The sequence below is a fragment of the Trachypithecus francoisi genome, unplaced genomic scaffold (assembly GCF_009764315.1).
Source record: "Trachypithecus francoisi isolate TF-2019V2 unplaced genomic scaffold, Tfra_2.0 Lachesis_group0, whole genome shotgun sequence".
Classification (NCBI taxonomy): Eukaryota; Metazoa; Chordata; class Mammalia; order Primates; family Cercopithecidae; genus Trachypithecus; species Trachypithecus francoisi.
Window position 1 is genome coordinate 80,973,204 of NW_022681453.1, and position 17,506 is coordinate 80,990,709.

General features: G+C 37.0%; 1 protein-coding gene across 1 annotated transcript in view; it reads left to right on the plus strand.

The window, feature by feature from the left end:
- Positions 1 to 545: 545 nt before the first annotated feature.
- Positions 546 to 17,506, plus strand: part of IFT57 (intraflagellar transport 57) — a 70,452-nt gene continuing 53,491 nt past the window's right edge. The window contains exons 1-5 of the mRNA XM_033211364.1: positions 546 to 1,005; positions 3,556 to 3,718; positions 4,502 to 4,620; positions 9,443 to 9,530; positions 16,980 to 17,048. Coding sequence (XP_033067255.1) covers positions 794 to 1,005; positions 3,556 to 3,718; positions 4,502 to 4,620; positions 9,443 to 9,530; positions 16,980 to 17,048 — 651 coding nt within the window. The 5' untranslated portion in view covers positions 546 to 793. The remainder of the gene's footprint in view (positions 1,006 to 3,555; positions 3,719 to 4,501; positions 4,621 to 9,442; positions 9,531 to 16,979; positions 17,049 to 17,506) is intronic.

Sequence of the window (17,506 nt, forward strand, 5' to 3'; positions counted from 1 at the left end):
ATTAAGCAGCAGGATGGAAGCTTAGTATTCTTGTTTTTGAAGTAAAATAAAGCCTCCCAAATGCCTCCTTTTGTTCGTTGTCTTCTTCCTCATCCTTCTAACCACTTTCCTAGCACTGGATTAACAGCCAGGAAATGTAATACAGTACTTCAAGCTTTACAGTATACTGTTATGTGCAGCATTGCCTAGTGAGAGAAAGAAAAAATTAAAAACAGAAAGAACGAGAGAAACCTCTTGTTGGAAAGTTCCTGCAGTAAAAGTGAAACCTATGGTATTGACTATCTTTACAACTATGAACAACTTTTCAATTCTGAGAAAATAAAGGTATCAGTGGGCCAGTGCACCCTTCAATACTGCACGTCTTCACCTCCCTTTAATCTTTTTAACAGCTACTAGCTGACCCAGATGCCCGCTTAGTTGCCTTTAGCAACCACCAGGTCCAACACACCTTAAGCCAGCTCAGAGTCACTAGCCGCCTCTCTTCCGTCTTCCAGAGGCCGAGGGAGGAGAGGCAGCGGGGAGTGGGGCGCGAACGCCACGCCTCCATGAGGGGCGGTGCTGCTTCCCGACCACCATTTCCGCAGAGGCAGGGCAAGAGGCGGGCCACGGGCGACGTCATTCAGAAAAGCCGCCCTGATTGGAGGGAAGGAGGAGGAGTCTAGTTTCCCTGGTGACGGGTTGTCCGGTGGTCGCCTGGTAACCGGTCGTGGCTGTACTGGCGGCTGCAGGGCTCGCGGCTTAGGCCGCAGAGGTCTGTGGGCCTGAGCCCACGCTGCACTCTCTCCGTACTGCGATGACTGCTGACCTGGCCGTCGTCACGACGTCGGGTTTGGAAGATGGGGTGCCTAGGTCCCGTGGCGAAGGGACCGGGGAAGTGGTCGTGGAGCGGGGGCCCGGCGCGGCCTACCACATGTTCGTGGTGATGGAGGACTTGGTGGAGAAGCTGAAGCTGCTCCGCTACGAGGAGGAGTTCCCCCGGAAGAGCAACCTGAAGGCCCCGTCCAGGTGGGTGCCGGTGTCCCCAAGCGCCTGGGTGCCTGCTAGCCTCCAGGGAGATGCCCTCCGTGGTCCTGCTGGGAACCAATTCCGTGAGAGCGGGTTAGCAATTCCTTGCCTCCGTCTTCCTAGCCAGGGAAGGGCACTTCACTCCAAACTCCGGGGAGGTCCGTGGAGCTCACGCAGCCCTGACTTGGTATTTTTGTAGAGAGAATAAATAAGTTTTGGAACGGCGGAAAGGATTGGAAGACAGCTTGCCTGTTTTTTGTTGTTGTTGTTGTTTTTTAACACACACACATTACCACAAAACACAAACTATATTTTCTGATTATAAATATAAAACAAATACTCATTGTAGAAAACTCAGAAAAACACAAGAAAATGTCTAGAAATATTATACAACCGCCCAAAATCTCGTCCCCAGAGAGGAATGCCATTATCACTTAAGGCTTTTTTTCTAGTTTGGGGTTTTTTTGTCGTTGTTGTTTAAGACCCTGTTTATACAACTGGGGACCGTGGGTACTTACGACCCTGTTAAGGAGCACTTTAAATGCGGCTAGTACATTTGTTAACTACTTGCTATGGTTTAAAAGACTTCTGCCTTTGCAATAACCATACTCTCAGAAACTGAAAAGTGGAAAAGACGAATGACAACTATTGAATTGTCCCCTATCATAGAACCTAAAGTTCTACCCTTGTTCCGGTGGGGGAGAAGTCCAACATATCCTGAAAGCAATGCCATTACTTGCTGAGGGTAGTGGTCGGCTAGGACCTTCTCCTCAAATCACTGTAGCTTAGCCAGATAAATCAGTTTTATAGCTTTTCTTTCACTTTAATACTTACATTTATTTTATTCCATAAAAGGCAATCAATATTAAGAATCTATAGTACTTAATGTCTATAGCCAGGCTCAAATAATTTCCCTTGATAGTTTTAATCTCATTCCACTGCTCTCTTCCAATAAATTGAATTGAAAGATATGTAGGCTTTATGTAAACTGTTCATATTAAATTAGTCCATAGTCGGAGAAAAGATAAAGGAAAAAAGTAGTGTTGCTTGATCCATGTTAGAAAAGGTAGTCCTGGGATTATTAAAGTGAATCGATCAGGATAGTATAGACAACCAACATTTCCTGTATTAATAAAAATGCATTTTTTTCCAAGTGTATTTTTCAAATGAAAAGAAAATGACCTTAAGATTCTGTTGATGTCATCTCTGTGTCTTCAGGGGTTCAGCAGGATACTTTGAATCATGGATTTGTGTGGGAATATCCTAGTCTAATGGTTCTCAAAGTGTGATCACCAGACCAACAGCATCAGCATCACCTGGGCACTTACTAGAACTGAAATGCCTCAGACTCTTTCCCAGGTCTATCTACCTTTTCAGTAATTATAAGGATGGGGCCTAGTGGTCTGTTTCAGTAAGTCTTCCAGATGATTCTGATGGACACTAATATTTGAGAACCACTGTCCTAGGTTTACAGTATCTATTGGTGTTCATTCCTCTGCCCTAGAGAAGTCATCTGCCAATAAGGAAAAGATGACTTTTTTGGTGGGTGGGTGCTTTGAAAGGATAGTGAGCATATACCTGGAAGGACTTCATGGCCTTTTTTCTTCCCAGCTTTCTGTTATCTTCCAGAACATTTACACTTACCCTGCAGGATAAAGTTTGGGAAACATGAAGGAGTACACAACTGATTTTTATGACAATGATTATAATAGTTGTAAATACATTGCAAACATAATAATGATAGCTACACATGAACAAGAAAAATAAGATCTTTGATTAAACTGACTTGAATGTTGTTGCTAGTGAGTTTTATTCCTATAATGTTTAGGTATAAATCATACTGATCCTCGTAGAAGTGTGTTTGGTAGACCAGGGGATTAAGCAAGAGCCCACAGATGTTTTTTAGATTGGTGATGTGACATTCACAGTTTCTTAATCCTGACTACACCTTATAAACATGTAGAAAGCTTTTGAAATATACCCCATACTGGGCCTACACTCACTGAAGTTCTGATTTAATTCATTCATGAGAGAAGAAGCAATGTTTGGCCAAGTACCAGTATTTTTATTAGCTCCTCAGGTGATTGAATATGCAGCCAAGATAAAAACAAATGTTTACCATAGGTGATAGGTTAGAAAGAGTAAAAAATGCATAATGAGTAATCTTTTGAGATCTCTTTTAAACTCTGAGGTTCTTCCAGATTACCATTTTCATTAATAAGGTACTAACGTATTATTACTGACACTTAAATCATTTTGGCAAAAACTCTACATGCTCTGTACTCTAACATGCACTACATTTCCCGGGTGTAAGGTCTTTGATCTAGTATTTTGGGTACAGTAGTAATTGCGCTAATCCTGATGATTTAAAAAATTTAATGTGAGTGCTGTGGATTACTGGAAACTTGAAAGGATGAATTATCGAGGCCTTTTGATATGATGGCCATTTGGGGGGAAGAAAGATTGCTGGACAGTTGTGAATTCGGCCCTATTAGTTATTATACTTGCATTATTTCACATACACCCCCATTCCTCCTTGTTTTGAAACAGACACTATTTTGCACTGCCTACCAACCCTGGTGAACAGTTCTACATGTTTTGTACTCTTGCTGCTTGGTTGATTAATAAAGCAGGACGTCCCTTTGAGCAGCCTCAAGAATATGATGACCCTAATGCCACGATATCTAACATACTATCCGAGCTTCGGTCGTTTGTAAGTGTAAACAACCCTTCTTTCTCCATGTTCTCAAGTTATGAATTTTAACACTGATAATTTAATAACAAATGCTAGCCATTTAGATGACTCCTCTGTAAATATAATTATGAATTTATTTTCAGGTAAAACCTCCTTAAAATAGTTTGTATTATAACATTAATGTCACTTCTGAAAATGTTCAGTATATACTCTTTATTAGCCCAAAGTAATATATACATTTTATATATATATATATATATAAAATCTTGATATATCTGAGAGGTAAATTTTGGAATGGTTAATTCTTGATGTAAAAAATGATAATGAAAAATTATACCCTACAAAGTCAAAACACTTTATATTCTGAAAGGAAACTTGTACTTAAGACCATGATAGCAGTTGTGCTTTTTCATTTCTGACTTTTCCTGGGCAGGCAGTAAGATATTTTTGGCACAAATGTTATTAATTTTTGACAAGTGAATCATTCTGTCCTTAACATAGTTATTTAAATAGTTTTACTGGTTTCTTTTCACTCTAATAAGATCAATAATTTGTTCTGCTGCTATGATGTTACTGCCTTTTAATTTGATACATTTAACAATAAAAATCTTTATTTTCAGTATTTTTATGTATCAATAGGTTACAAAGACTTGAAATGGATTTCTATGAAGCAATGTAATTACAGTTATTGTAAATCATTTGAAAGAAAAGTGATACATCCATTCAGCAGTTCTTTGCTTAAATTTTGACATTTGGAGTATAACTGACAAATAATACCCTGTTTTTTCTTTTGTTTTTCAGGGGAGAACTGCAGATTTTCCTCCTTCAAAATTAAAGTCAGGTTATGGAGAACATGTGTGCTATGTTCTTGATTGCTTAGCTGAAGAAGCATTGAAATATATTGGTTTCACCTGGAAAAGGTAAACAATTACCCAACCTGATAATAGTAATTTTATGTGCATAGCATTTTCCTCTGAGGGTGCAGATCTATTTAATTGAACATAAAAGAATTATTTCCTTTTGACTATTCTAAATTGAAAATGCCACAGATAATTAAGAAAAGCCAGTATAGACAAAATTAGAATGTCTGATGTCTTCAAAACTAATTCTGATGTGTTACATATTATTGTGCCCCTTCCCTGTTCAAATATGTAATTATTGAAGGTTTAACTGTGACTGTATATCTTTGTAAATTCTGGACATTTTTTTAAAAGTCTCTTGTATATGTGTTTACACACATAAGCATAATATATACACAGAGGGAACTGATAGCTATAGATTTAAGGAAAAAATGGAAATTAATATAGTACTTTAAGTGGGATTTTCTCCTTTGCTAGTAGTTACTGGGCAAGAATAATACTGAAGAAACTACCTGACACTCTTCTAGACGTTGTTCATTGCTTTTGTGTCCAACCTGACAGTGCTTTGTTTATTTCTATTATTATATTTATTATTATATTTATCCTATGGTACAAAATTGTTCTTTACTATTCTGATGTTCTTGCTAGAAATCATGAAATCTTCACAAGTACTCTGTTAGCATAATGCTTGGTCTATCTTAGATGTTTTAATAGATATTGAGCATATAGATGAAATAGAACATTTGGAAACTCAATTTATAGAGATTATAATTAGAAAACATAAATTTTATGCTCTGCAGTTTGGGATTTTTAATAGGTTAGAATGTAGAAGGCACTATTCAGGTAAAATATGAGTAAGCAGTGTTTTTTTTTTTATTAGAACTAACTTCTGTAGAAAGATGTGTGTATATATATATATATATATAATTCCCTGTTAACATTTTAATGTATATTCAATTATATTCCTTTAGGTATAATCTCCCTATTAAGTTTAATAACTTCCTTGAATTTGGTATCATTGGGATGAGCCATATGAAATTACTCATATTCATCTATTTTTAAACTAAAAAAATGGCAATTTCATATGTTTCAACCCAAACATTATTATTTAGTACAATATAAAGAATGACTACATGGTGCATAATACTTTATTAAATTTCAAGAGAAAATAAGTTATGAGATGTGCTGCTGTATTTAGCATTTTAAAAAACTACTAAATTCATAGCCTAATATATTCTAAATTCACCAGAAGCTGTGGTGTAATATCTCAAACACTATTTTTGTTTCTCAGCACATCTTATTCCTGGCCTATGTATTGTAATTTGGATAATTTATTTTTTAGTTTTGTTTTTAATTGATACATAACTGTGCAAATTTTGGAGTACAATATGATGTTTTGATACATGTGTACAATATACAATGATCAAGTTAGTGAAATTAACATATTCATCATTTCAAACGTTTATCATTTTATCGTGGTGAGATCATTCCAAATCTCTTTGAGCTATTTTCAAATATATATTATTAATATATAATATTGTTAACTGTAGTCACCCTACTGTGCATTGGAGCACTAGAACTTATTCCTTCTAACTGTAACTTTGTACTCACCCACTTTGACCAACTTCTCCTCATCCTCCCTTCCCCCTACCCTTCCCATCGTATGGTAACCACTATTATACTCTCTACTTCTATATTTATCTTTCTGTACCTGGCTTGTTTCACTTGACATAATGTCCTCCATGCTTATACAGATTGCTACAAATGACAGAATTTCATTCTCTTTTATGATTGAATAGTATTCCACTGTGAAAATATACCACATCTTCTTTTTCTATTCAACCTTTTATGGATACTTAGGTTGGATTCCATATCTTGAGTATTGTGAATAGTGCTGCTATAAACATGGGAGTGCAGATATCTCTAACATACCGATTACATTTCTTTTAGATATATAATCAGTAGTGGAATTGTTGGATAATTGAGTAGTGCTATTTTTAGTTTTTTTGAGGCACCTCCATAGTGTTTGTCATAGTGTCTGTACTAATAATTTACATACCCACCAATAGTGTTCAAGGGTACCCCCTTCTCCATATCCTCATCAGCCTTTGTTATTTTGAGGGGTGAGGGATTGGGTAATCCCCATTCTAACTGGGGTGAGATGATATCTCATTATGGTTTTGATTTGCATTTCCCTGATGATTAGTGATGTCGAGCATTTTTGCATATATCTGTTGGCTATTTCTATAGTACTTTTGGAGAAATGTCTATTAAGATCTTTTGCCCATTTTAAAAATTGGACTAGTTTTTGTTGTTGTTTTGCTATTGAGTTGCTGGAGTTTCTTATACATACTGGATGTTAACTTCTTGTCAGATGGGTGGTTTGCAAATATTTTCTCCCATTCTGTGGGCTGTCTCTTCACTCTTTTGATTGTTTCCTTAAGGTTGATGTAATCGTGTTTGTCTATTTTTGCTTTTATTGTCTGTGGTTTTGAGGTCTTATTCAAAAAATTCTTGCCCAGACCAAAGTCTTGAAGTGTTTTCTCCCACATTTCCTATTAGTTTCAGTTTCAGATTGTATATTTAAGTCTTTAATCCATTTTGAGTTGGTTTTTATAAGTGGTTAGAGGTAGGGGTCTAGTTTCATTCTTTTGCATGTAGATATCCCGTTTTTCCATTACTATTTATTTTTCTTTTTTTGTTTTTTAGCATCATTTATTGAAGAGACTGTGACTTGGATAACTTATAAGGACTATGTTTAAATGAGGAATAAAAGGAGCTGAAAAGTAGTCAACATTAGAGAATATATCAGCTATGTAACATGTAAATGAGATAGACATTAAATATAGATGAATTTTTTATATCTCTAAATGTCAAAATGAATCCTGGAAGAACATGACCTTTGAGATACTTTCTAATTAATGAAAAACTAGGAAATTCATTATTTAAGATGATTGATTTAGTTCACAGTATTTTGCATAATAGTAAATGTTGATTTTTGTATTCTGTTAACATGATTGAGGCGTGGGTTTTCATTTTTTACGACAGGGTTTCACTCTGTCGCCCAGGCTGGAATGAACTTCTGCCTGCTGGGCTCAAGCGATCCTCCCACCTCAGCCTCCCGCATAGCTGGGACTACAGGTGCACACCACCACTCCCAGCTAATTTTTAATTTTTTTTGTCAAGACAGGGTTTCGCCATGTTGCCCAGGCTGGTCTCAAACTCCTGGTGTCAGGCAGTCCACCCGCCTTGGCCTCCCAAAGTGCTGAGATTATAGATGTGAGCCATCACACCCAGCCAGGTAGAAGTTTTTAATACAGGTTTTCTCTCTAGCTTTGTTACTGGATTAAAAAAGGAAAAAAAAATAAGTTTTCATAAATAAGCCCAAATACATTTGAGTACTTTTAATATAGTAAATGTGTCATTAATCTTGATGAATACATGATTTTTCAAAGTTTAATGTTAGGACCACTAATTACATTTTGGAAATAAGAAGAAGAAGAAGAAAGCTGGAATCCTCCTTTTTTTTTTTTTTTTTTTTTTTGAGACGGAGTGTCACTCTGTCGCCCGGGCTGGAGTGCAGTGGCCGGATCTCAGTTCACTGCAAGCTCCGCCTCCCGGGTTTACGCCATTCTCCTGCCTCAAACTCCCGAGTAGCTGGGACTACAGGCGCCCGCCACCTCGCCTGGCTAGATTTTTATATTTTTTGGTAGAGAAGGGGTTTCACCGTGTTAGCCAGGATGGTCTTGATCTCCTGACCTCGTGATCCGCCCGTCTCGGCCTCCCAAAGTGCTGGGATTACAGGCTTGAGCCACCGTGCCCGGCCTGGAATCCTTCTTATTACCTATGTTAAAATAAACTTCAGGTTGATCAAAGGTGTAAATGTGAAAAGTAAAACTATAGAAGTATTAAAAGACCAGAGGAGTATAGGGGTTGTAGTATGACAGAAAGCCTCAAATATATGATGTTGAAGCTAGGGTCTGTGCAAGAAAAGGTTACCAACTCTATCTAATAAGAACTGTAACAATCTTGAATAGCCAAGATTATAAGTAATACACTAGGGGAATAATTTTTGAGAGGTTAGCCAAAACATTAATTTTCTTAATATACAAAAAGCCAAAAAATAAAGGGTATAAATAGACATTTCACCACAAAAGAAGTGCAAATAACCAATTAAAATATGAAAAGATGTTCAATCACTTTCATGCCAAAGAAATGCAGTTAAAACAAGAATGAGATTTTTTTTCACATGGTTGATGTGCTAAAATTAAAGTTTGTATTATTTATCATATTAGTGAGTATATGGAAATGGAGTCACTCTCCTTCAGTATTGTTTGGAGTCTAAATTAGGGTAACATTTTGGAAGCCAATTTTGGCAGTATATAGCAAAACAATAACATGTATAAAGTTGTTTACCCAGCTATTTCACTTGAACAAATGTATTCTGAGCGGTATGTGTAATGATAAATGTACAAAGATGATCTTTGCAATATTGTCTAGCAAAATAATTAGAAGCCTCCACGTTCAGTCATAGGCTGCCAGTTACATTAATTATGGTACTGATTGTTCAATGAAATACAGTGCAGGTATGTAAAACATAATGAGAAATACATATGTATTTAAATATGGTGTATTGGTGAGAAGCATTAAATTGGGTAACACCATGCATAGTATCATCTCATTTTTTTATAAATTTGAAGATAACCACTTTTGCTTTTTACATAGAAAGTTTTAGGAAAAATACATGAAACATTTAACAGTGATTATGGAAGTGGAGTGAAAAAGGACAAAACCTGGCATAGAAGAGATAATATTTGCATTATGATTTTTTGTCTTACTAAATATTAAACTTACCATCTCATCTTTAACCTTATTATTTTAGGCCAATATACCCAGTAGAAGAATTAGAAGAAACTGTTGCAGAAGATGATGCAGAATTAACATTAGATAAAGTGGATGAAGAATTTGTGGTATGTGTGTAGCTGAACTTTCTGTTCATTTTCACCTTTCGGCCACTTTCCATTCTCTTAATTTCCCCCAGACTTCCATTATCTGGAATATATTTTATTTCATTGTTTCTAAAGAAGAAAAGCTTTTAAATACAGTGCCGAGTATCATCATTTAGACTTTTGATTAAGTTAATGTTTGTATTCTCTAATGATTGAGGTCTGAATTTTAGCAGAGGTTCTTAAACTCTTCAGGGAAATATATACCACTAGTTATATGAGTAAATACTTTAATAACAACCCTTCATGATGTTAAATAGACTGTGACTAATAAATAATTTAAAACAGAACAAAAGAATTTAGGATTAATAAATTCTGCTTTATATGTATACCATTTATTTCTAAGGAATTCCTTTATTCATCTACAATTAGGATGAATAGCAATTTTTTTAATGCTTTTAAATAATCAGCATTATTTAAGTTGTTTGGCAGAATCTGCGCCTTTTTGTATGTTTTATATGCCATCCATAGTGTGCAGCTAAAGATGACAGAGACAAAAGAACTTTTTCTCAAGATAGTTCTCAGAACTTGAATTAGATTGACCCTGGTACTTTAGGGAGTATACCTGTGATTTGAAGCAGAAATGGTGGGGAAAAAAACAACTTTATAGTATACAGCTGACCCTTGAGCAATGTGGGGGTTATGGGCATCAGCCCCTACACAGTTGAAAATCCACATATAACTTTGGACTCCCAAAAACTTTACTAATAGCCTGCTGTTGACTTGAAGCCTTACCAATAACATAAACAGTTAACACATATTTTGTATATGTATTATATATTGTATTCTTACATTAAAAGTAAGCTAGAGAAAAGAAAATGTTACTAAGTAAGCCATAAGGGAGAGAAAACATATATACTATTAAGTGGAGGTGGATAATCATAAAAGTATCTTCCCTGTTTTCATATTGAGTAGCCTAAGGAAGTAGAGCAAGAGGAAGGGTTGGTCTTGCTGTCTCAGGGGTGGCAGAAATGAAAGAAAATTTGTGTTTAAGTGGACCCATGCAGTTCAAACCCATGTTGTTCAAGGGTCAACTATATTTTGCTGTCATAAATCAATTAAAATTTTGGGGTAATTTTTAAAATCAATAGATAATTAGTTTAACATAAGTAATTGAAATTTGGCATTGAGGTTAGTATAGTATTTAAGTTAGTATATGCTATGGAGGTTTTAATCACTGCAAAATTTTAATAGTGAATACTGACAAATAACCATTAAATAGATTAGATGCTATCTGAATAAAATATTATAAAGCCATTTGTATTAGTCCATTTTGTGTTGCTATGAAGGAATACTTGAGACGCTGGGTAAGTTATAAAGAAAAGAAGTTTATTTTGGCTCACAGTTTTGCAGACCATACCAGAAGTGTAGCACCAGCATCTGCTTCTGGTGAGGGCCTCAGGAAGCTTACAACCATGGTAAGACAGAGTGGGAGCAGGCATCTCACATGGCCAGAGAAGGAGCAGAGGAGGGGAGAAGGACCAGAGACAGAGGAGGGGACATATATATCTAAACTATATCACCATTAAAAATTGTTGGGTGGGCATGCTGGCTCATACCTGTAATCCTAGCACTTCGGGAAGCAGTGGGAGGATTGCTTCAGGCCAGGAGTTTGAGACCAACCTGGGCAATGTAGTGAGTCCTCATCTCTACCAAAAAGAAAAAAGAAAAATTGGCGGGCATGGTGATGCATGCCTGTAGTCCTAACTACTCAGGAGGCTGAGGTGGGAAGATCGCTTGAGCCCAGGAGTTTGAAAGTGCAGTAAGCCATGATCATGCCACTCCACTACAGCCTGAGTGACAGAGCAAGACCTTGTCTCTACAAAAAAAAAGTTTACAAAGTTTGCAAAGAAAAATACCAAGTTATTGACATGGGAATGTAACTTATACTATATGCTATAAAATTAACTGAGAGGATTCCAAATTTTATGTTGTTATAACATTACGTAAAATATGGTAAAAAGAAATATATTAGCATTCATTATATATGGGTAGGAGAATTATGAATGATTGTTTTCTATGCTTTGTATTTTTAAGGTTTTAACATGTATTTTTAATAGCAATGTCAATAAACCTTATTTAAACAATATATGTAAAAAAAGATGACTGTTATTTACAGAAGGAAAAAGACCATTGTAAAACTTGTCAATATGAAAGATACTTTTTAATGTGATGAATTTTGAAAGTCAAGACAAAGATATATTCATTCATTCTGCATATACTTATTGAGCACTTGTTATGTAGCAGGCAGTGGGCAAGGCCCTGGCTGTGTAGCATGTGCCAAAGCTTCGAAGGCGGGAAGAAGCTTAGCATCATCAAGGAACTAAGAGAAAACTACTATGGCCAGAGCTCCTATGTGAGGGGGAGGGTGGCATAAGATTAACTGGGGGCCGGGCACGGTGGCTCACGCCTGTAATCCCAGCACTTTGGGAGGCCGAGACGGGCGGATCACAAGGTCAGGAGATCGAGACCATCCTGGCTAACATGGTGAAACCCCGTCTCTACTAAAAATACAAAAAATTAGCCGGGCGCGGTGGCGGGCGCCTGTAGTCCCAGCTACTCAGGAGGCTGAGGCAGGAGAATGGCGTGAACCCGGGAGGCGGAGCTTGCAGTGAGCTGAGATTGCGCCACTGCACTCCAGCCTGGGCGACAGAGCGAGACTCCGTCTCAAAAAAAAAAAAAAAAAAAAAGATTAACTGGGAAGATAGACTGAGTTCAGATTGTTGGGACATGAAAAGTAGTTTAGACTTTATTCTTTGTGTAACAGATCTTTCCATTCAAGCTCAGAAATTAAGTACTCATATATTCCCAGTTGTTCACCTTATTTATTCCCTCATCTTCTTAAAAACTATTTAATAGTTATGAATAATTTATGAACAGATACCTGGTTCTAGTACATTAATATTTAACTTCAAAGTCATATAGTTTAAAACTGCTAGTCTAGGGAATAAAGAAAAACCCACTAGTCAGAAGAAAAATATCTGCAAGGGCAGAAACTATGTGTAATTTTTCTTATTGTTGTGTGTCCAACTTATTGTGCAGGGCCTGGTGCATAGTACATACTCATTAAATATTTGACCATAAAATCATACTGTCAGCACATTGTTGTGTAACATTTAGAAACTATAGCTCATTTTAAAGCTGGGAACCCTTTAAAGTTCAAGGCACTATTATTGGGAGTGTGAATTTAGAGAAATATACTGGAAAGCAGCCTCTTCACACATTTCTTCCCAGCCATGAGGTGAAGACCTTCTACTATCATAAGAGTAAACTGAAGGCCTTCCTCAAAGGGGTTGGCCCTGAGGCTCTTCATTCCCTTGCATCATGTCTCTTTAATTTCTTTTCTTCTTTATTGTCATCATATTATTCTAAGGAGCCCTCTGTTACTTCTACTCTTCTCTTTTTTTTTTTTGAGGCGGAGTCTCGCTCTGTCGCCGGGACTGGAGTGCAGTGGCCGGATCTCAGCTCACTGCAAGCTCCGCCTCCCGGGTTTACGCCATTCTCCTGCCTCAGCCTCCCGAGTAGCTGGGACTACAGGCGCCCGCCACCTCGCCCGGCTAGTTTTTTGTATTTTTTAGTAAAGACGGGGTTTCACCGTGTTCGCCAGGATGGTCTCGATCTCCTGACCTCGTGATCCGCCCGTCTCGGCCTCCCAAAGTGCTGGGATTACAGGCTTGAGCCACCGCGCCCGGCCTCTACTCTTCTCTTTAAGGAGGACTGGGTCACCACCAGGAAGCCTTTTGATGGTGGGATATTACATGATTCTGTTGTCTGAGTTTGTGGCATTGCTCAAGGATGGTAAAGGTTGGCCAGGTGCGGTGGCTCACACCTGTAATTCCAGTACTTTGGGAGGCTGGGGTGGGCAGATCACTTGAGGGTAGGAGTTTGAGATTAGCCTGGCTAACGTGATGAAACCCCATCTCTACAAAAATACAAAAATTAGCCAGGCGTGGTGGTGGGTGCCTGTAGTCCCAGCTACTTGGGAGGCTGAGGCAAGAGAATTGCTTGAACCGGGAGTTGGAGGTTGCAGTTAACCAAGATTCCACCACCATACTCTGGCCTGAGTAACAGAGTAAGACTCTTGTCTCAAAAAAAAAAGATTATTTCTCACAGTCAAAGTTCTGCTATAATCATCTAGAAACCTTTAATTTTGGATTGCCCATATCAAGCTAGGACACATTAGTAATTATTTTTATAAATATGTTGGGGTCATAACACAAAATATTCCCACCTATTGTACATAATCCTATCCATAGTAATTGGTAGTCAGAATTAAGAAGGCATATTAGACTAATAGTAGGAAATTTTTGACTGCCTTCTGACTTACTGAAATTAGAATCCTCATGTATTCTAATAGCTTACAAAACAATTTTCTAAGCCTGTTTACATTTGAATTCCTCTTAAATGCTCTCTTAATAATACTTAGTAACTTAATCCTTTTTCTATGAATTAGTTTGGATTTTTCAGAGGAATAGAACCAATAGGATGTACACACACACACACACACACACACACACACACACGTACAGAAAAAGACTAAGGAATTGGCTCACATGGTTATGGAGGCTGAGAAGTCCCAAGATCCAGTTATCAAGCTGGAGACCCAGAAGAGCTAATGGTAGTTCCAGTTTGATTCTGAAGGCCTGAGGACCAGGACAGCTGAGCTGATAGTTTGTTTCAGTCTGAGTCAGAAGGCAAGAGAAGACTAATGTCTTCAGTGACAATGAGGCAAAGATGATAAAATCTCTTTCTCAGCTTTTTTGTTCTATTCAGCCCTTCAGTGGATTGAATAAAGCCCAGGCGCATTGGTGATGACAATCTGCTTTACTCAGTCTACTGATTCAATTATTTATTGCATCCAGAAACACCCTCACAGACACACTCTGAATAATGTTTAACCAACACCAAGGCACCTTGTGGCTCAGTCAAATTGACACATAAAATTAACTATCAAAAGTCGACTCCATGTCACCTTACCACCCATATACATCTTAAACCACAATCTTCAAATAAAGACCATACATAGCATGGTTATAATTTCATCTAATAGAATATAACTGCTCTGCGTACAACAGATATTGCTCTAATTCCTTCTCCAGAAGAGGAGATAAAGTCCATAAGTGATATCTACTCTTCTCCCTGATATCACTTAAATATTACAAAAGTAACAATACTTAAATACTATGATATAAAGTCAGTACATCTATGTTACATAAGGGAATAAGAGTAAACAAAAACACATACAGATATATTCATAACAATTAGGAAATATTCATGACAATCACAATTCTTATTTCTGTAACTGGTCACATGCTTGTAGTTGTGTTTATAACTACCATTTTTCACTACCTATTCTGTATTCCCCTTGCCTTCAGTAAGCACCTCAGCTGGTTATAGTTCTTTACCTGGTAGGGTGACTCAGATCTTTATTACTGAAGTGTCTGAGCCGTTAAGTAGACCTGCCTGGATTTGGTTGGTGTAGTTTTCTGTTGATTTTTAATCACAGGGCATGATAATACCATGCCTTAAAAGATCTCCTGTATTTTAGAATACTCTTCCTTCCATTTTGGAGTAGTCCAGTGTCCTGTTAATAGGATCAGTCATGCCAGCCAATACAGTAATTGCCTTCTTTGCCATGTTGATTCAGAGGTATGAGGAGCCCAAAGTGGCCAGGTGGCAGTCTTAATTTCTGTTCAGTCAAATCGTTGTTGTATCTTCTGGTTGAAGAATTCTTCCTTTTGGAACTAAGACCTCTAAGCCAGCAAAGCATAAGATCATGGGAACAGGAAGCAAGAATTTTGCCAGTGGGCTACTAGGGGTAATAGCTGATTCCACTCCATTTCCACCCTTTGATTCCTGGACCTGTAAATCCTGGCTGTGGGAGAAACAGCACCATATATTGGTTGCTGGTTCATTCTAGTACCTACTATCAAAGCTTTTTACCTATTAGTGTTCAGTCCAGTATAGTTCAACAAGTATCTCTTGATTGCCTATGTAAACAGTACTGATCAGGTTATTGTAAAACCATTATAAACTTGTCTCTTCTCCCATGGTCATTGAGTCATTGACATTTCACTCATTTACTCTGGTTGTTAAGTAGACTCTTATTAGTGCAAACACAGACTAGACTAAGCCATTTGTCAAAAGTGTATACCTCTGCACAGTTTTAAGATATAAAGTGATCACTTTTGTCTGCATTTGTGTTCTACTGCCCCACTCTAAAAAAGTAAACGTCACTGGAGTGTATAGAATCTACATTTATGTTGTTTCTTATTTTATTAAAATGTTTCTGGTTCTCCAAAGTTTAGCATAGTTCTCATACCTTACCTTAGTTGTTCCAACCCCCATAGTTTCTGAGGAGATATGGGATAGAGCCTTAGAATTTGCATTCTAAGGAATACCTAAGTGATGCTGTTACTGCTGCTCTCAGAACCACACTTGGAGAACCAGTGTCTTATATATTTATAAATGGTTGAAGATAAGGATTATCTTTGAAATCTACTATAGCTTTGCACAGTTCTACATATGGAAGTGTTCACCAACTGACATTCTCTTTTTTCTTTATAAAATCATGACTTGAGGACCCAGTTCCATTGTCTTTATTATTGTGTCCTTGAGGTTGAAATAGCCTTGTTTAATTTTTGTTACTTACTATGTCACTTGTCACCACAAAGACATATGAAAAAAAAGGGGAGCTCATGTTTTGTCCTACATGCTCATAGAACCTGCTCAGACTCCATATTTACTGCATACTGGGGAGGGAGTTGGTTCTCAAAGGGTCACTTTCTACCCCTGCCCTCTACATCCAATTGGTCTACAGATTAGGATTAGCTTGGCACCCTCTTGAACTATCCTTGGTAATAGATTTAAGTACCATGGACCAACCAGTACTGGTAACCATTATTTTATCAAGCTTGAACATACCAGAGATGATATGTCAAAAAATATGTATCAATGTGATTGGTTGGAGCAAATGAGAATATTCTCTGTCTGTCAACCTCTCATTTTTGTCCATTCCAGTCTTATTGCTCAAAAATATCCATTAACTCCCTCTATTTATATCAAATTTGCCAGCCACTTGGTTTGTTTCTTGCCCTGTTTTTATATTTATCTGTAGTTCTGTAGCAATGGCTCCCTTCCTTTCCCTCTCCCCGTTTTTTTCCTTTCTTTATTGACTGCAAAAACGGTGCTATTTAAGTAGTAATACCATCAAAACCTCAAAAAACAGATGAACTGTTAATAATATTGTGCCCTACTTTATGCACACATTCATTAGGCTTTTAAATACCCTTTCCTACACTAGTCTTTATATCAAGCTTGATATAGCCTAGTATAGCGTGTAGGTGAAAACTGGAAATATATTTTTTAATTATAGTTTTTAATAATTTTTTAAAAATTTGTTTATTTTCTAAGGAAGAAGAGACAGATAATGAAGAAAACTTTATTGATCTCAACGTTTTAAAGGCCCAGACATATCACTTGGTAAGTTTCATCAGCTACATGCAGGACCAACAAGCAATCAATGTACATGTTCTGCTGGAAATTTCAATGAGGCCATTGTTTTGTATGCCGTTTGAAAAGTAGCTCTCAAAATTGCTTTCCTATATATAAAATGTTATAATTATAGCAAATGTAGAAACCCAGAGGAGTGAGTGAGGCAGCCTCCTGTCAGTATCATGGAAAATTGACACAGTGCTACTCATGCAGACTGAAAATAATTTGCCTGGTGGCATTTTTTATTATGAAAAGACATCAAGTATTCTATTTCAAGTTATTTTCCATTTTAATAGCCAAGATTTAATGATCTTGGTTATAGGAAAATATTTAAATTGTAGCTCTTTAAATAAAATGGATTAAGACTGGTAGGTATATAGATAAGTAATCAGACATTGCTTTAAGTCTGTTTTAATTATGAAATAACGCTAGTCTATAAAAGTACA